This window comes from Ostrinia nubilalis, chromosome 12 (assembly GCF_963855985.1).
Source record: "Ostrinia nubilalis chromosome 12, ilOstNubi1.1, whole genome shotgun sequence".
Classification (NCBI taxonomy): domain Eukaryota; kingdom Metazoa; phylum Arthropoda; class Insecta; order Lepidoptera; family Crambidae; genus Ostrinia; species Ostrinia nubilalis.
In genome coordinates this window covers 2,924,401-2,943,154 of record NC_087099.1, presented here as the reverse complement: position 1 = coordinate 2,943,154, position 18,754 = coordinate 2,924,401, and the positions used below count along the sequence as shown (strand labels likewise).

Sequence of the window (18,754 nt, the reverse complement as noted above, 5' to 3'; positions counted from 1 at the left end):
TTACCTGCTGGTTACACTCGCCTCCACAACGCAGCTAGGACGATACACGGTGGCACACGGACTAGACATGATTGTATACTGAAGTCCGGTCGGCGAGCACGTAGAATTGCGTCCAATGACCCCAATACTTATCGCTTGCACGTAATTATAGTGCTGTCGCGCTCGCACACTCACTGCGGCCGCCCGTCGCACAGTCTCGACAGCAATATAATTACGCGCGAGCGATAAGGATGGGTAGCTTGGGGTCATTGGATGAAATTCTACGTGCTCGGCGACCGAACTTTACGAGGCAACAGAAACAGAATATAATGTGTTTATTTGTCTCTAAACAGGTTATATGTATTAGGTGACAAACTTGACCTAGACTGGTAGGATTTTTAGTGGCGGTAAAGCTGTAGATCCTGGCTACACAGGAGTTGCAGCGGTGCTAACGAGAAATGGGAATAGTCCCGTATTATGTATTACATAATTTTATAATTTTAATATTTTTTGCTAATGTTACAAATAACTACTGAATATCAATGTCAATACTTGCAGGAGTACACAATTAAAATGTGCATTCCGTGTGCCACTGTTGTTGTAAATAGTTGGAAAAGCTTAAATTAATGCTTAAAATACAAAGCTTACATTTTATCCGACATTTATACCTAGATTTCCCAGACTTACCTGCAAGGTTGCAAAGTCCTGCTACTCAGCAAAGTCACTTTTTCTACAATCTGCATTTTGCTACGGAGATTGTATCTCCATAATAGGTCCTTGCTGATATAAATTTCCATGTAATCGCTACGCTCCTAAAAGAAAAATGCCAAGAGCTAATGCAAAGCTTTAATAACAAGGGAACAGTGATTGTGAACAAAATGGTTTAGTTATTCTATTGGCACCTTCATCCATCACATTATAACGTCATAATAATATGTCTATTCATCTCTTGCTTCATTCTCATTCAAATCATTAACTGTCTTCTTTCACTAATTTAATACACGTTCATTCTTTGTCTTCATTGATTTTCCGTTTAAAAAAAAGCAACTTGAAATATCTCTTTTGTCTTTCTGTCTCCTGTTATTGTATCTTGTATTTTTTGTTCAGTTTCGGTTTTTGACTACCTAAGTCTTATTCAACCAAATAAATATTGTTATAGCTTAATCTGTTATAATGATCTTGAATATCACACTTATTTTCCTACATATTCCTTTTTTTTCATACAATGTAGTGTTTCAAATTTTCAAAGATTTGGTGTGGTACAAGTTCCCATAGGTAGGGCTCCCCAAGTTAATTAATTGTAGCATTACATTCTGCTGTAACGTACTACATTTAATCCGAAGCTTTATGACTTACATTGCCATATATGCAGTTAGTCGTGTACTCCGCTTAATTCCGAGATACTATCATATTCATTCTCCTTTTGTGCTTGCTTTCCACGGTGTAGATACGCCACGGAGCCATGGCTAACGTATCGCTCCCACCCGGCTTTACGTGGAAGGATGTTAACAAGAATAGAGCCAAATATAAAGACATTAAAAAAAACGTAAATGTGAGTTTCACTTCAATAAGTTATTCTAAGTCTATCTACATGTTTGTACTGTCAGTAGTGTTACTGTATTTTATATTTATTTGGTGACATATCATACTAACATTTTGGTAATGGCAGTAGTTCCATTGTTATCATTTACTAATCATTTGTCATGTTTGATAATATACATCACATTGATTGCAACTAAATATATAGACACGATGTAAACATTATTAAAAAAAAATCATGATTAAAACTTTTTTTTGTAGTTAATTGTTGTGAACTGTTATGCAAGTCGATACATTTTATTTCAATTCGATTTAAACTAATGCTATACTAATGTACGTTAATAAATCCACAGAGATCGGAGGCACTTGCCAGTCAACCCCGCAACGAAGCACTGCCAGAGACTGAGCGGAATCTTCTCGAATTAGCTGATCCCTCAGGTAAGAAATAAGGCGATAAACCTATCTTAACACTACTTTATTTATTTCAAACGTGTTTTATGCACAACAAGTACATTATTGAAGTTAAATGTTAATACATCATATAACATGTTATAAAAAAAGAATATGCATTAAACCACCATCTCTAATGGTTTCTTCTGCCTTTGCTATGACTTCAGGCGCCTCTTGCAAGTTCTAATGAGTAGCCAGATAGGATATACAGCAGTAGGTCTAAGGTCTAAGCGATGCTTGTGTTGTGAAGGTCCGCCCACGCTGGTGACGGCGCTCCATGCGCCCGACTTCCAGTACAGCGCTCAAGGCAAGTCGCATCGCCTCATCCGCCACTTAGCTTGCCATTCTGTTGGTGGTTACAAATAGACATATTATTAGGAATCATATAATTTCAGCTGTAAAACGAATACCGTCACTCTTGTTTTTCTTTATAAGCGTCTGGTATTTTATATCATAGTTTATTGCCGACATAGTTTTTTAGTTGCCCTGAAAAGATGTCATTATTTAGGTCATACGAATTTGTTTTATATTATTTGAAGTTAACAACTTCATTGATTTTGTAAACCTGTAATATTTTGACTGTATGATTCCTCGTAATAGATTAAACATTTTTGTTTTGTTTGCACCTTTGTATTTTGTCCCGTATGATGGATTAATCTCAATTCTCATCCCATCAGCTCTAACGAATGTTTTAGTTGCTCAGTCAGTCCATAACTCCAACCTACTTGAGACCTAAAGTAATCTTAATATAGTACCAATTTATCATACAAAACGTACATTAACATCACAAATATATCTTCAGAGTGCTTGGTTGTGTTTCTCAAAATTATGGTGTAGAACTTGTAATGCATAACCTTTTGTTTTTTTAATGAAATGCTATTTTTGCCTTATTGTAATCTGTAATTAATCTTTTCATTTTCATTATGAAGTAACCTAGTGTATTAGCAAGTAATGTATTTAGGATGTAACATTTTTTGTTTCAATTTAGCTTTTATATTTACTTTTACAACATTTTTTTATTCATAATGTTTCTGTGTTTTCTTACGCAGGTCTGACGACCATCCACCCCCCCACCACGCCGCCGTACCCCCCTCCACAGCAGTTGTTCCCCGTGCAACAACTCGCTACCAACCTCAACCAGGTAACAACCAGTTATATCATCATTTATTTACTTAACATTATTAGGAAAATGTGTGTAGATCGTTAGTTTAGTACACTCCTAGGACGCTAATTTCTTTGTATAATAAATAGTTAAACTGCTTAATGAATCAAAAATGATTTCAGTTCCTTTTTTGTGTACATATGAATAGGTATCTCTTTGTAAGGCAGTGTAGGACAAAATAATACAATAATGCAACAATTAAAATCCATGAAGTCATCTTGCATCATCAATTCAGGTCAGCATAATCCCAGATAGCTGGCATAAGAAGGCTGTGCGTAAAGTAGTCGAGCTCGGAAGGATGTTCGAGCTGATGCTAAAGCTTGGCCAACACGTCGGCGAAACTGACCTCGCGGTAATGTGACAGCCGACCAATTAATCATGAACTTAGTAGAGTTAGGTACCAGTTGATTTTACTGTAGATAGTGTTATATCATACCATTGTTAGATTTGTCACTATCGATAGAATGTCGGTAGAGAAGGTAGAAATGCTGTCGGTCGGTTGAGAAAATAATTATTTCGATTTGGGCGTAACGTAATAAAATAATAGTAGGTCATTATCATATTCTACTGCATAGAAACGCATAGCAAAATGGCTCCAACGTATTATTTCTCCGCAGCACCAGTTTGTTGAACTCCAACAGCAGCAATTCCAGCAGCAGTTCCAACAACTGGCCGCGCAGCTGCAGCAGCAGCAGCAGCCGCAACCGCAACCTCAACCGCAGCCGCAAACGCAACCGCAGCCGCAGCCCAAAAAGCAACCGCAGCAACAACAGCAGCCGCAACAACAACAACAGCCGTCTCAACCACAGCAACTGCCTCAGCAACCTTACGTACAGAATGTGCAGCATGCGCCCGAAGGATACGTGCCATTGGTAAACTTTTCTACATTTCTTTAGGTCATCATCCGCTTAGGCATCGCATTTAGGTGTTCCATTCAGGCGACATAATAGGTATATTTACAAAATTATTTTCCAAATTTATTATCTTATTCGCACTTCCAGCTCATTTTCGGATAAAAAGGGTAAGCGTAGGCAAAAATCGGCTCTGTAATTTCATTTATTTCTGACGCAAAGAAAAAGCAAACTCGGCTCCTTCCTTGACGTTTGGTATAATCGATTTTATCACTCATTAGAGAGCGAGATAGTCCGAAGAAATAGCCTTTTACGGTTCAAGTAGTCAACGACGAGAGTCTCTCATAAATTCATATTTTACACAAGTGCTACGGCGAGACACATTTATTTCAGTCAAATTGACCGGGAGTTACAAATCCCTTAGACTAGATTCTCAAGTATATAGATTCTTTCTGTGTCAACGCTTCTTGTGTAGTCACGTCATCCGCGTCGGCCGTTGCCGTCGGACCGCTAGGAGTGCCGGATCAACGCGATCCCGGTGGCTAGGGCTAACTCGCGCTGTTCGTAGGGCGAGGATGGGTCGGGCGTGGAGGCGCGCGAGCTGGGCGCGGTGCTGGCCTACCTGCAGCGCGAGGTGCCGTCGCTGGTGGCGCTGCCGCCGCACGAGCTGCGCTCGCTGGTGCTGCAGGTGACGACCGAGCGGCCTCCTCCCGCTCTCGCGAGCGACTCGCCACATACACTCGACAGCAAATAAATCGCACCTCCCGCGACATAAATACCTAACACTTTAATCCTATATCCCTTTTTTAATCTTATGTACCAGATCTACTAATTATTTGTTTGTGTCGTTCTTTACTGTGAGTGTCTCGCATTGTTTTAGGTGGTGATACTAACAAAAAAAATAAACTCAATGAAGAATGGAATAAATAAATTATCACCGGGCAATCTTCAAATTTCACTGTCCACCGTGTCTCGTTAAACACTCGACATTGGCGAAACCAGTGTGCTTCAAATACGCACCATTGAAGCCATTAAACAGAATATGTAATAATAAGCACTTTCAAACGTATGCATCCCCACTTCCCACCAATATTGGCACCATTTAAAAGCGTAGGTCTAAACTTCATTTCATTAAAGGAAAGGTTTTTACCCCAAAATGTGTCTTTTGAAGGATCCAGAGTCACTTCTACAAAAAATCGGTAGTTACGCTTGAGCCAACTTTTATGGGTATAAAACTGTTAAGTTGGGATTAATCATTATCCATCTGTTAAAGACGTGTGATCATTATTTGGTTTGATAACCATAAAAATCGGTCTAATTGATCCCAGAGGTGAGCCCAAAGTGAGGTCTTTTTTCAAGTCACATTTATGGTATATGTTAATCATTTACTAAGAAATTAAATGTGTTTTTCTTTAAGAATATTTATTAGGCTTTCAAATAACACCAATATTGTTGGGGCACCATGGTTGTGTCAGAAGAAAATCTTTAATGTTCGCGTCGCGGAAGGTGCGGTTTATTTGATGTTGAGTATATTACGATACGGCCACACTCATAACACGGCGTCCAGCTGCGCGATCCATTTTTCAAAATTACGGCTGACGACGGAAATTCGGACTAATTGATCACTAAACACAAATTACTTCAGATCATTCTGTAGTTTGAGTCAGTAATTTGATGTGAGAACCTCAGCGGTGTGCCTAGAGCGACTAAAATTACTAACTCGAATTATGAACCCAAATTGGTACAATCACACTCGACTATAGTTTGAATTAACATAACATCATTTTCTCACCGCCCGACCTTAGTGTAGAAACTCAGATGGGTGATAGGCTCTCGCACAAAAATATGCGTTTGGTGAAGACTCGTAGAAAAAAGTTAATAAGTATAACGGCCTTTATTATCTCGCGACGGCGCTGAAAAACTAGAACCCATCGTGGGTTTCCTCACTAAGCTGTGCGCAGGGCTTACAATCTGTATCCTTAGGCCGGGTTCCCATTATGCCGGACCGGCATATCTGCCGGAAACCGGACACCGGACAAGGGTGTTCACATTACACCGGATCACCGGATCCGAAATCCGAGCCGAATGAAGTGCGGGGAGCATGGGCGGGGCGGGGCGGGAAGCACGGGCGCGGCGGGGTGGGCCGCAACTCGTTCACATTACTCCGGTCCGGTGATTTTGCCGGCATTTTGTAGCGACAAAACTCTCGGTAAAAATGCCGGGCTCGGCGAAAAAGCCGGATCCGGGATAATGTGAACAGCTTCATACAATTTGTACCGCCGCTAGGCCTTCCGGCGATTTTACCGGACCGGGAGATCTGCCGGCCCGGCATAGTGGGAACCCGGCCTTATAGCCTTAAAAAATAAATACACTCAACACAATCTAAAGGCCACGTGTACACGCAGGTTATGCAGCAGAAGTCTCACGAGATCCTCTCGGCGAAGTGCGAGGGCGCGGGCGCGGGCGACGAAGGCGACGAGCGCGCCACGCGTCGCATCCTGGCCGCGGCCGAGGAGGCGCTCAACGCCGACTGGGCCAAGAGCCCGGACTACCACCATCATCACCACCACCACCATCACCACCTCGACCTCACGGTGAGTTCTTTAAGCTTCTAGTGAACTATAGTTTTTAACTCCTATATTCTTCTAATTAATTTCGTTGCGGGTCCAATGACAGTAAAGTTCCGAGACAAACTTGACTTTCACTGGTTGGGTTTTTATTGGCGGTTAAGCTGTAGAAGTGTAGATCCTGGCTACACAGCGGTGGGAACGGGATGGGAATAGTCCCTTTGAATGTAGAAAAATGATTTCTTTAAAACATTATGTGATATAGTACTGAATCATATTCTAGCTTTACCTTTTGTAACAAACCTGGCAACTATCACAATTTTTTTTAGAATTAAAAACACGTCTTCTGTGCCTTTTACCATTACATTTAGGTTGGCCATCCTCGTTCTAAAGCATCTATCTTGGGTTGTCTGGTCGTTGATCTGAGCTTGTTCCAAATCCCTTGAAAATTATAAAAAATACACTTGAATCAACGCAATCTTCTTCTGCCTCGTCTTGTCCCGTTACGCGGGGTCGGCTTTCCCAATCATGCGCCTCTTTTATTCTATCTTGAATGTCTTGTCCATAGAGTCCTAATATAATTATGTCCTTTTGGACATTCATCAACCAGGTGATTTGGGGTCTTCCCCTTCCCATCTTTTTTGTGGCGATGGATAAGCACTTTTTAATCACGTGATCGTCTAGTTTTCTCATTACGTTCATCAACGCACCTGTAACGCCCCTGGGTCTGCGGGTATCTATGGGCGACGGTAATCACTTACCATCAAGGTGATCCATCTGCTCGTTTGCCTCCTGTCACATAAAAAAAATCACTTGAATCGACGCACTAACATTGTTTATGTTCACATTTTTATAGCAGCAAGTGAACGCGGGCTGCCAGTACCGAGTGCGGCCGTCTTCTCCCGCGGGCGTGCTGAGCCCCGGCGCGCTGGCGCTCACGCGGCCCGAGGAAGAAGCGCCGCAGCAGCAGCAGCAAATCCCGCAGCAACAGCAGCAGCTTCCGCAGCAACAGCAGCTTCCACAGCAGCAGCAGCAGGTCCCGCAGCAGCTGGCCCAGCCGCAGCAGCAGCCTGACCTCCAACAGCCGCACTTCGCGCTGCCGGCGCCGACGTTGTCCTATGAGGATTACAGGTAAATAAAGTGACCTATGCCTATGACACTACATGACTTGTGTGTGTATGGTTGAGCAGGAACGAAGAGTCGTGGATAGATTTGTGTTACTATTTCCTAGAGGTAGACCTGATATAGGTAGCAGAAAGGCGCTGGATGCAGGCCGCTACCAACTGTGCGATGTGGAAGTCATTGGGGGAGGCCTATGTTCAGTAGCTGTGGAGTGTGGACGTCCTGTGTGGTTAAAATGATTATGATTTCCTAGAGTACATTTCTACTGTACCCCGTGAGCCTTTGATCAGTTTTAGTAATGCTACACAACGCTGTAAACGATGGCAACAATGCCGATATACTCTTAAACTACAAGGTCTTAGAGCAACATTTTGCGACAATACTGCTCTGTAGAGCTCATGAAACTAATTTCAGGCAGATTATCAGGCAATACCTATAAAACGTAGCCAATTTCGTAGGTATTGCAACAATCTGCCTGAAATTAAGTCTATCAAGAACATTTTTCATTATTACCCTGGATGTTCGTTCAAGAGCAGGTTTATATTGACTACTGTGCTGAGAAGAAGCAGTACTAAAATGCGTAGAACTTATATCATTATTGAGAGTCGTTAGTATGGCAACAGTTGTAGTTTACTATTAAAGCCCGGTCTGTGAGCACGTAGAATTTTGTCCAATGACCCCAAGCTACCCATCATTATCGCTCGCGCGTAATTATGTTGCTGTCGCGCTCGCACACTCACTGCGGGCGCCCGTCGCACAGTCGCGACAGCAATATAATTACGCGCGAGCGATAAGGATGGGTAGCTTGGGGTCATTGGACGGGATTCTACGTGCTCACGGACCAGGCTTTACACTAAACATTTTATTTGTGCCACCAGATCGGGCGGCACGTTCATGGCGGGCGCGGCGGGGGCGGCGGGCGCGGGGGCGGCGCCCGCGCTGCCGCAGCCGCCGGCGCCGCACCACGCCAAGCACCACCACCCGCCCAACCAGGTGCTCAAGAAGAAGGTCAAGGTGGGTGCTTTAATTTTATTGAGATGTTTTTAATACCATGCTGATTTCATCACGCACACGGGATTGCCCTGTATGTGTGACACCTGCAAGTATCCTTTTCGTACAAGTATTGTAATCCGTGAAATAAGCACATGGGGGCATGGGGACGCAGGACAATATTGCGACTGTGATAAAATCCGCACGATATTAAAAATACCCTTAGGACAGGAACAAGGTTTTTGATCCAGTCGTCATCTGTCATTAAAACAGGAGATGGTCCTGTTTTCAGTCACAAAAATCGTTTTCAGTAATCAAGCTTTCAAATAGCGCATTTACATGTCCCAGTACGGTTTAAACTTTATTGCTTCGATCAATGCTGAGATGATATAGCACAAGTTCACAACTCAGTTTATCAAGAGTGCCATATTTAAAGGTATAATCGCGAGACAACACTCCAAACATGTTTGTCTTTTTCAGTTTTTAACGTCATATTTTTGACTTCGATAGTTTTTCGCTTTTAAGTATACCAGCAATGAATGATAGTCATCAATTTTATTTACATTAGATTAGCTGAGGAACAGGATATGGGTGTGGTATAAGTGTCAAGTATTAACATAATGTTCTCAACAGGGCCGCTGCTCCCAAACGCGGTTCGGCGGCGCGGGCGGGGCCGCCAACGCGGGCGCCGGCGCGGGCCGCACGCGCGGCGCCGACCCCGCCGCGCCCGCCGCCTACTCCGCCATGGACGTGGACACCGAGACCGACTCCAACCACGACACCGCGCTCACGCTCGCGGCCGCCGGCGGCCACGAGGAGCTGGTCGAGCTGCTGCTGTCGCGCGGCGCCGACATCGAGCACCGCGACAAGAAGGTACGTGACTCACGACGCGGGCCCGACCCCGCCGCGCCCGCCGCCTACTCCGCCATGGACGTGGACACCGAGACCGACTCCAACCACGACACCGCGCTCACGCTCGCGGCCGCCGGCGGCCACGAGGAGCTGGTCGAGCTGCTGCTGTCGCGCGGCGCCGACATCGAGCACCGCGACAAGAAGGTGCGTGATTGTTTTAACTACAACAATCAAGTTCTTGACCTGCACCTCACTTCTTCACTAAACACGACAATCTATTATAGATCACCAATATCATTTCGATGCAGAGTTCCTAGAGCTAGAAGTAAGCCTCCTCGAGAACTGTTTTGATACAGCTATTTGATATCGTCGGTACATCGAACGATGGGTTGTCTTAAAGAGAGATAATCAGCAATAAAACAGCGTAAACACCAATTTTAGTTATTGTTAACAAATCAAATAATAACCATGATCAGTCAGTATGGTGTGTACTCACATGTTTGCTATGCTATACATGGATGTGTTTATTCATAACTAATCTTTGTCATTGCAACCCCACAGGGCTTCACACCCCTCATCCTGGCAGCGACGGCGGGCCACGAGAAGATCGTCGAGATCCTCCTGAACCATGGCGCCGACATCGAGGCGCAGTCCGAGCGCACCAAGGACACGCCGCTCTCGCTGGCCTGCAGCGGCGGCCGCTACGAGGTCGTCGAGCTCATCCTCAGCCGCGGCGCCAACAAGGAGCACCGCAACGTGTCGGATTATACGCCGCTGTCGCTCGCTGCGTCGGGCGGATACGTCAATATCATCCGGCTGCTGCTGCACCACCAGGTAAGCCCTTACAAACTATAAACAGCCTATACATAGCAGAAGCCACTAGTCATGTACGTTGCTATGGGGTCGTCGAGCTCATCCTCAGCCGCGGCGCCAACAAAGAGCACCGCAACGTGTCGGATTATACGCCGCTGTCGCTCGCCGCGTCGGGCGGATACGTCAATATCATCCGGCTGCTGTTGCACCATCAGGTAAGCCCTCACAAACTAATAATAAAGCATCTATATAGCAGCCACTGGTCAATAATACTCCGGTACGAGGTGGTCAAGCTCATCCTCAGCCGCGGCGCCAACAAGGAGCACCGCAACGTGTCGGACTATACGCCGCTGTCGCTCGCCGCGTCGGGCGGATACGTCAATATCATCCGGCTGTTGTTGCACCACCAGGTAAGCCCTTACAAACTATCAACAGCCTCTACATAGCACAAGCCACTAGTCATGTACGCCGCTATGAAGTCGTCGAGCTCATCCTCAGCCGCGGCGCCAACAAGGAGCACCGCAATGTGTCGGACTATACTCCGTTGTCAGGCGGATACGTCAATATCATCCAGCTGCTGTTGCACCACCAGGTAAGCCTTCACAAACCAATAACAAAGCGTCTAGCAGCAGCCACTGGTCAATAATACTCCGGTACGAGGTCGTCGAGCTCATCCTCAGCCGCGGCGCCAACAAGGAGCACCGCAACGTGTCGGATTATACGCCGCTGTCGCTCGCCGCGTCGGGCGGATACGTCAATATCATCCGGTTGCTGTTGCACCACCAGGTAAGCCCTTACAAACTAATAACAAAGCGTCTAGCAGCAGCCACTGGTCAATAATACTCCGCTACGAGGTCGTCGAGCTCATCCTCAGCCGCGGCGCCAACAAGGAGCACCGCAACGTGTCGGATTATACGCCGCTGTCGCTCGCCGCGTCGGGCGGATACGTCAATATCATCCGGCTGCTGTTGCACCACCAGGTAAGCCCTTACAAACTATCAACAGCCTCTACATATCAGAAGCCACTAGTCATGTACGCCGCTACGAGGTCGTCGAGCTCATCCTCAGCCGTGGCGCCAACAAGGAGCACCGCAACGTGTCGGACTATACGCCGCTGTCGCTCGCCGCGTCGGGCGGATACGTCAATATCATCCGGCTGCTGTTGCACCACCAGGTAAGCCCTCACAAACTAATAACAAAGTGTCTAGCAGCAGCCACTGGTCATGTACGCCGCTACGAGGTCGTCGAGCTCATCCTCAGCCGCGGCGCCAACAAGGAGCACTGCAACGTATCGGATTATACTCCGCTGTCGCTCGCCGCGTCGGGTGGTTACGTCAATATCATCCGGCTGCTGTTGCACCACCAGGTTAGTCGAGGTTTGCGGCATTAGAAATGAATGTTAGAGCCCGACCTTGCCAATTCTTAGCTTCAGCCAAACCAAGGCGTTCAGCTTACGTTCACGATGACGTGCACGGTAGCGAGAAGATGTCGTGTACCAACTTGTAGCAATCTGTTCACATCGACGCGTTCTCTGATTGGCCGCGGCGCGGCGTCTGCAAGCAGAGGTGAAGATCAGATCGTGCTTGTTATTTTGATGTTTCTGTTTTTTTAAATCTTAGACATTTTTCATAGTGAACGTCTGGAACGCGAACGCGTGAATGTATACCACTTTGCTGTCTACTATCGCGGGGTTAAACGCCTTGATTTAACTGAAGCTTTTTAATTCACAGTGTATTTATTCATTCAAGTGTTAAGCCAGTCCCCGAACAAACAGAATTTCGTGCAATGATCCTAAGCTATCCATCGCATAGCTTGGGGTAAGGCCCTGAACAGACGGTGAAACGAAACTGCAACTTTCTGATGATTCTGATGAATGAAACTGAAAGTTTCAAACTGGTCGCGTCATGTGTGGTCTCTCAACGGACGCTATGGCAGAAACTTAGATGTAACTCAGAAATAACTAGCAGTTGCAGTTTCATTGCAGTTACGTTTCACCGTCTGTTCTGGGCCTAATGAGGGCTATCGTTTTTATACTTAACAGTTGGCACCCCTGGCGATTGACAGGACCTTACTCTACAGTGGCGCCATCTTGATGAGTGCAAATGCGATAGTCCTACCACTTTAGCGCTCACAAGTTGGTGTCACTGTCTTCGCTACTAGCAAGTGACAGGACCTTACTCTACAGTGGCGCTAACTGGTGAGCGCTAAAACGATAGCCCTCATTGTACGAAATTCTAAATTCTCTTTAGCTCGGCTGTCGCGTGAAACTTGACTATACAATACATTCTGTCACAGGCGGAGATCAACTCCCGCACGGGCTCGAAGCTGGGCATCTCGCCGTTGATGCTGGCGGCCATGAACGGACACACGGCGGCCGTGCGCCTGCTGCTTGACTGCGGCTCCGACATCAACGCGCAGATCGAGACCAACCGCAACACCGCGCTCACGCTCGCCTGCTTCCAAGGTATGTAGGGTTATATTGTTTCAACTAGAGGGTGTCCACCTGGATGAAGACGGGTGATCCTGTCAAGGTCTGCCTAAATTACGTTCTTCGGTCCGTTGTCGTCACTGGAGAACTTTTCTGACTCAACGGTCATCAGTTCTACGAGCTATGTGCCCCACCCGCTATCACTTAAAGTCGTAAATTTTGCAGGTTATATCTTTAACTAGTGATCCGCCCCGGATCACTATCTATTAAAAATACTGCATCAAAATCCATTGCGTAGTTAAGCATACATAGAGACAGACAGCGGAAAGCGACTTTGTTTTATATTATGTAGTGATAGTGAAGACACATGCTCGAACAAAACAACCAATCTATTGACTTGCTTTTTTATGATCAAAACGATGTTTCTCCATAGAATTGGTATTGAGATTTTGTGACGTCACTATTTTCCGAAGGCATGATGCTCTCGCTTTCTTCAAACAGCTGTTTTCTTACAATTTATTTTGGCGAGCAACATCCACCCATAACAAATCACGACCACTTTGTCAAGAGTCTAACGTCAAAGACGAAGTCACTAACGTTAGCTTTCCCTACCAGGCCGGCACGAGGTGGTGAGCCTGCTCCTAGACCGCAAGGCGAACGTGGAGCACCGCGCCAAGACGGGGCTCACGCCGCTCATGGAGGCGGCCAGCGGCGGCTACGTCGAGGTGGGCCGCGTGCTGCTGGACAAGGGCGCCGACGTCAACGCGCCGCCCGTGCCCTCGTCGCGCGACACCGCGCTCACCATCGCCGCGGATAAAGGACACACCAAGTTCGTCGAGCTGCTGCTGCAGAGGTGTGTAAATCTAAGTACTATAAGAATGCTCAGTTTAACGTTTCTATACACTTGTACTAAGTGAAGTTCACGCGATCATTCGTTCAATTTTATAGGAAAGTAAAATAAAATTGAAACCTTATTTCAAGGTATAATATTTTAAAATCCAGTGTAAAGTCTTGTAGGTCATCTAACGCTGATCAGAGTCGTCGCAATTTGATTCGAAGGGTTAAAACTGAAAATAATTAAAATCGTAAGACACACCACACTACTTACACTCAATAATTTTATCTGTAAATACCTATGTTTCACAATAAATAATTTTGAATTTTTGAATAAGTTACACAGGAGTGAGGGATAGCAATATAGGAAGCTAGCACGTAATGTAAAAAGGTTACGTTCGCAAATGTGTGCCTTACAGAGTAACAGCACACAATGTCTTATTGTTTCTTTGTATTCCTCATTATCATGCATACTACTAGACCACTCGTACCGAGTATCAAATACATTATGTAGTTCATCATAGCCGAGGCACTTGCCCGTTATAGGTTAAGGGAAAACCTGTGTCGAGGTTATGAGGTAGCAAGCACATGGTTATTCTAGCTAACATTCATATACCTAGTTCACTCTTTTAGCTTTTTTTTTCTTTCACTTTTATCTTATACTGTAATCCCCTAGGCGAGCGGCGGTAGAGGTGAAAAACAAAAAAGGCAACTCCCCCCTGTGGCTGGCGGCCAACGGCGGCCACCTCACAGTCGTCGAAATGCTCTACGCAGCCGGCGCGGACATCGACTCGCAGGACAATAGAAAGGTGACGTCACCAAACAGAATAAACAAATGAAGTTAAAATGTCTAATCAAATCAAAATCAAATCAGAATTCATTTATTTGCTTGATAAGCGGTACAGCAGATGTCCAATGCCTAATAATAATGTCTAAGGAGATGAATGGCAGAATGATATTGAAAATTGATATGTAATTGATGGCTAAATAGTTAATTTATATTTCAGGTTTCATGCCTAATGGCCGCATTTAGAAAGGGCCATACTAAAGTAGTTAAATGGATGGTAGGCGTAGTTACGCAGTTCCCCTCTGACCAGGAAATGACAAGGTTTGTATTACTTATTTTTCATTACTTTATCGTTCAGTTTTGGATAGGCTGTATCAATGTAGGATGTAAAACTTATTGTGGCGAAAAAATTTAGTAGTTTAGTAGTGTGCAATTATGTTTACGTATAGTTATGTTAATGCATTAGAATTTGTCTTTTCATGTAAACCCTTGAAAAATACGCTCACAATGGTGACCGAGTTTCTGGCGCTGCTTCTCAGCATTGGCTAATTTACTTTCCCGAAGCAGTAGTAGAATTAAAGTAATACTGAGATGTCTAAAGCTCTATTTAAAACCCTATTTGCAGAAAAGAAACTTTATAACATGATGAGATTTTTCATGAATAGATTTTCTGTAACTGGAGCCTGATAATAATGTCATTATTACGTTCGTCAGGTACATCTGTACAATATCGGACAAGGAACTCCTTGAGAAATGCCAGGAGTGCGTGCGCGTGATCCGCGCGGCCAAAGAGACGCAAGCGGCGCGCGCCAACCAAAACGCGACCATCTTACTTGAGGAGTTGGACGCCGAGCGCTGCCGCGAGGAGACGCGCCGCCAGGCCGCCGCGCGCCGCCGCGAGCGCAAGAAGAAGAAGAAGATGGAGAAGAAGGTCGGTACTACGCAGGCAGTGAGTATTGACAGCTGAGCTCGGGGTAGTTGACACTTGTGACATGCCAGTCAATTGACACTGTGTACAGTCGACAGCACGTCAACGTAAACACCACGGTAATAATATCATACAGTATTGTAACTTCATATAAACCGACGAAACGCGAGCTTTCCTTCGAATTTCAAATTTCGGGACGTGGTCGAGATGAAAAAATTAGGGGTGTCGCGAATGTGCCGAACGGAAGTCGATGGCCTAGTGTTGAAAATAACTAAGGTGATTGAATTTGACTGACCGTCATTTACGGTCAAATTTGTCAAAAACTAGTCATTAACTGTCAGAAATGGTCATGTTCAGTCATTTTGATTTGAAATGAAAATTATATATTGTATAAAACCAGCTTTTGCCAACGATTTCGCCCGCCTGAAATTAAAGTAACAGGTCATTTAACAATTAACAAAGTAACAATTTTGAATCTACTAACCATAATGAGTATTGAGTACTTACAATACTCATTATGATTAGTAGATTCAAAATTATTTTAGTATATTTTTTTAAATTAAATCTACTAATCACAAAACAACACGCATTTTTATCCTATTCCATTCACAAAGTATTTTGTTTGTCTAAATAAAAAAAAATTACAATCACAAAACTAGATAGAAATTCTACGTAGACAGATGTAATTAGAATGGGTACTGTAGGTGAGCAGCCCTATCGCATGTTGTCATACCGTGACGTACCGCGGGGCTGTTGACATTTATTTCAAAAATATGGCCGAGTTGGAATACTGTATAGATAGTATTACCGTGTAAACACTGTGGTATCTTACGTAGTTGCGATAGGGGCGACTTTGAAACGAAAATGTCTGAATATAGTCTGATGTGCTGTCGACTGGTACTTTGAATTAATGAATTGGTGAATTAATAGTAAAACTAGTCTGTCTTCTTATGCGATGACTCTTCTATAATAACGGGAGCGGGGATACAGCACCTCCTTTGCGCAGTCTGCTTATTCGCTAGGTGCGAAGTACTAGGTGGGGGTAACACAATCGATCGCAGCGCTCATGGTGGTCAAAAGTAGAAATAATGTAAGCTCTGTCATCAGATGTATCTGTCAATGGCAAAGCGATTCTACATAATACATTTTAATATCATTAATTAATCGCATGAATAGGGTCCTACTGGGAACTTAAATAAAAGAGTGGACTGTTTTTCGATAGGGCTGGTTTAATAGCCGTTTACAATTTGGAAATAACTAGACTATACAACGTGGTAGTACAAAAATGAGTCACAGTAGTTGTTGTGCACAGATGTTTGCCTTATGATGAGAGCGTGAATTATTGAACTCTGCCCTTGTTTTGTTCTTAATTCTTCTACATCTCGGACTTGTCCAGCCAATACCAACAATTTTCCTTTAAATACGGTTTGTGGTTGGAATTTGATATTGTAAAACTCACAAACCCGGTCTTCAAAACAATACTCATTTCGATCTGAAAACGATATTTAATTTATTACTTGTGATACAGGAACATTTAAATATATTTACTGTTATATAATGAAACCGTTAAAGTAGCTTTTTCTTTTTGTTTTACTGTAAAACTACAACTATAAATAAAGTAAACAAACCCTGACACAATCAAAATTAAACACACTTTTTGGACTTACCTCATTTGATTTGAATGACCAAAATTATTTCAAAACCTTTTTTCCACCCAAATCGTGGTATCACAACAATTTATTAGTTGAAAATATTTGTTAATTTTTCATTTCGATATTTTTTCACAAATATACGACCTAAATGTCAATGTGACAGAGCCCACAAAGTTGTGAACGCTAGTTGGCGCTGTAATCGTGCACAGAGCCAATAGCTGCAGAGGCGACACGTGCATGCGTGCGATGCATCAGAGCCGAATCTCATCACTAAGGAGAATTATTCAAACAGTACACTGATAAACGCTATTCTCCCTAGATTTTGTATGGAAATCCGAATTTTGATGTCACCAGTTCGCGAATTCATTTGAGAATTAAACGAAAAACCAACTCAGTTTTTAGGGCTAAATTGTTGAATTCCTAGATTAAAGTGTAATTTTAAAAAAAGTTGTGTCTTGAAATCATTGGTTATTGGTGTCAACTACCCATTAATACGCGGGTCTTATCGATTCGCACTTCATCCGGGGTACAATGTAATCTGACCGCCACGTGTCTCAGGAGGAACGTCGCAAACTGCAGGCGGAGAACGACAAGAATTCGATGTACAGCGAGAAGGCGCTGGGCGAGTGCTCCGAGGGCGGCGAGCCCGACGACGAGCCCGCCGCCAAGGAGGAGGGCGACTCCGGCATCGACGCCAACTCGCAGGTACGCACACGCACTATTTTATTTTATTGTTAAGAAAACAAACAGCATTCTATAACACATATAGAGGTACCAATTAAACTTCACATTTGCCAAAATAGTTTTCACAATTAGTTTATACATAGGTATCGTTTATAAAAATTGAGTAAACAGAAACAGAAAAAGAAAATATTTTTTTTAGATGCTATGTTAAATACAGTATTATAACTTGGCAATTAATTAAAACTCGAAATATCGCATCGTTGTTAAAACAGTAAAATAGGTAATTACTGTTTTAACAACGACCTAAATTTGTTTGGTTTTAGGCTGAAAATATCTAAGTGACAGTATTTGGAGTTATACAATTTCATTGATCTTAGAATAAATCGGTTCATCGCATAATTAGTATGACAAGAAGACTTTATCTATACTAATATTATAAACCTGAAGAGTTTGTTTGTTTACTTGAACGCGCTAATCTTCGGAACAACTGGTCTGATTTGAAAAATTCTTTCAATGTTAAATAGCCCATTTATTGAGGAAGGCTATAAGCTATACAACATCACGCTACAATCAATAGAAGCAGAGCAACAATGAAAATGATGAGTTTTCACACGTACGAAGTCGCGGGCACAGCTAGTCTATACTAAAAAGCCTCTAAGCTGAACAGTTTGTTTGCTTGAACGCGCTAATCTCAGGAACTACTGGTCCGGGTTCAAAAATTATTTTTGTGTTGGATAGCCCATTTATCGAGGAAGGCTCTAGGATTCTAGGCTATACAACATCACCCTACAGCCAATAGGGGTGGAGCAGTAAAGAAAAATGTTGCAAAAACAAAAATAGCTACTTGCCACTATAAGTGGAGCCTGCCAATACTAAGTTCCTCTGTTCCGTGAAATGGAATCCTCGCGCGCATTTATGTTTAGTGAAATACTTAGAACACCGCGCCGCACGATAGTGGATGTCCTCGACGTTCGCTTCACGCAATGGATGCCCTAAAATTACATTGCCAGTGGATAAAACTAGCGCAAAGTTCCTGCTTTTGAACTTTTTCATTGACATTTTGTGGAAAATTGATGTGTTGGACTGTACTTACTTCTTTTACGGCTACATATTAAT

At 43.8% G+C, this 18,754-nt stretch overlaps 1 protein-coding gene and 1 long non-coding RNA gene across 2 annotated transcripts in view; one reads left to right on the top strand and one right to left on the bottom strand.

The window, feature by feature from the left end:
* Nucleotides 1-18,754, top strand: part of LOC135076647 (ankyrin repeat and KH domain-containing protein mask) — a 46,367-nt gene that overhangs the window by 4,117 nt on the left and 23,496 nt on the right. Inside the window, exons 6-21 of the mRNA XM_063971069.1 lie at nt 1,427-1,531; nt 1,872-1,956; nt 3,018-3,109; nt 3,748-4,002; nt 4,550-4,669; nt 6,387-6,575; nt 7,405-7,679; nt 8,549-8,684; nt 9,294-9,716; nt 10,074-10,346; nt 12,621-12,789; nt 13,369-13,606; nt 14,264-14,396; nt 14,595-14,695; nt 15,089-15,305; nt 17,513-17,659. Of these exons, the coding sequence (XP_063827139.1) occupies nt 1,427-1,531; nt 1,872-1,956; nt 3,018-3,109; nt 3,748-4,002; nt 4,550-4,669; nt 6,387-6,575; nt 7,405-7,679; nt 8,549-8,684; nt 9,294-9,716; nt 10,074-10,346; nt 12,621-12,789; nt 13,369-13,606; nt 14,264-14,396; nt 14,595-14,695; nt 15,089-15,305; nt 17,513-17,659 (2,958 nt within the window). The remainder of the gene's footprint in view (nt 1-1,426; nt 1,532-1,871; nt 1,957-3,017; nt 3,110-3,747; nt 4,003-4,549; nt 4,670-6,386; nt 6,576-7,404; nt 7,680-8,548; nt 8,685-9,293; nt 9,717-10,073; nt 10,347-12,620; nt 12,790-13,368; nt 13,607-14,263; nt 14,397-14,594; nt 14,696-15,088; nt 15,306-17,512; nt 17,660-18,754) is intronic.
* Nucleotides 16,512-17,122, bottom strand: LOC135076812 (uncharacterized). The gene is made up of 2 exons (XR_010258335.1): nt 16,970-17,122; nt 16,512-16,794 (listed from the first exon to the last, which is right to left on the bottom strand). It is a non-coding gene; the product is annotated as an uncharacterized LOC135076812 (long non-coding RNA).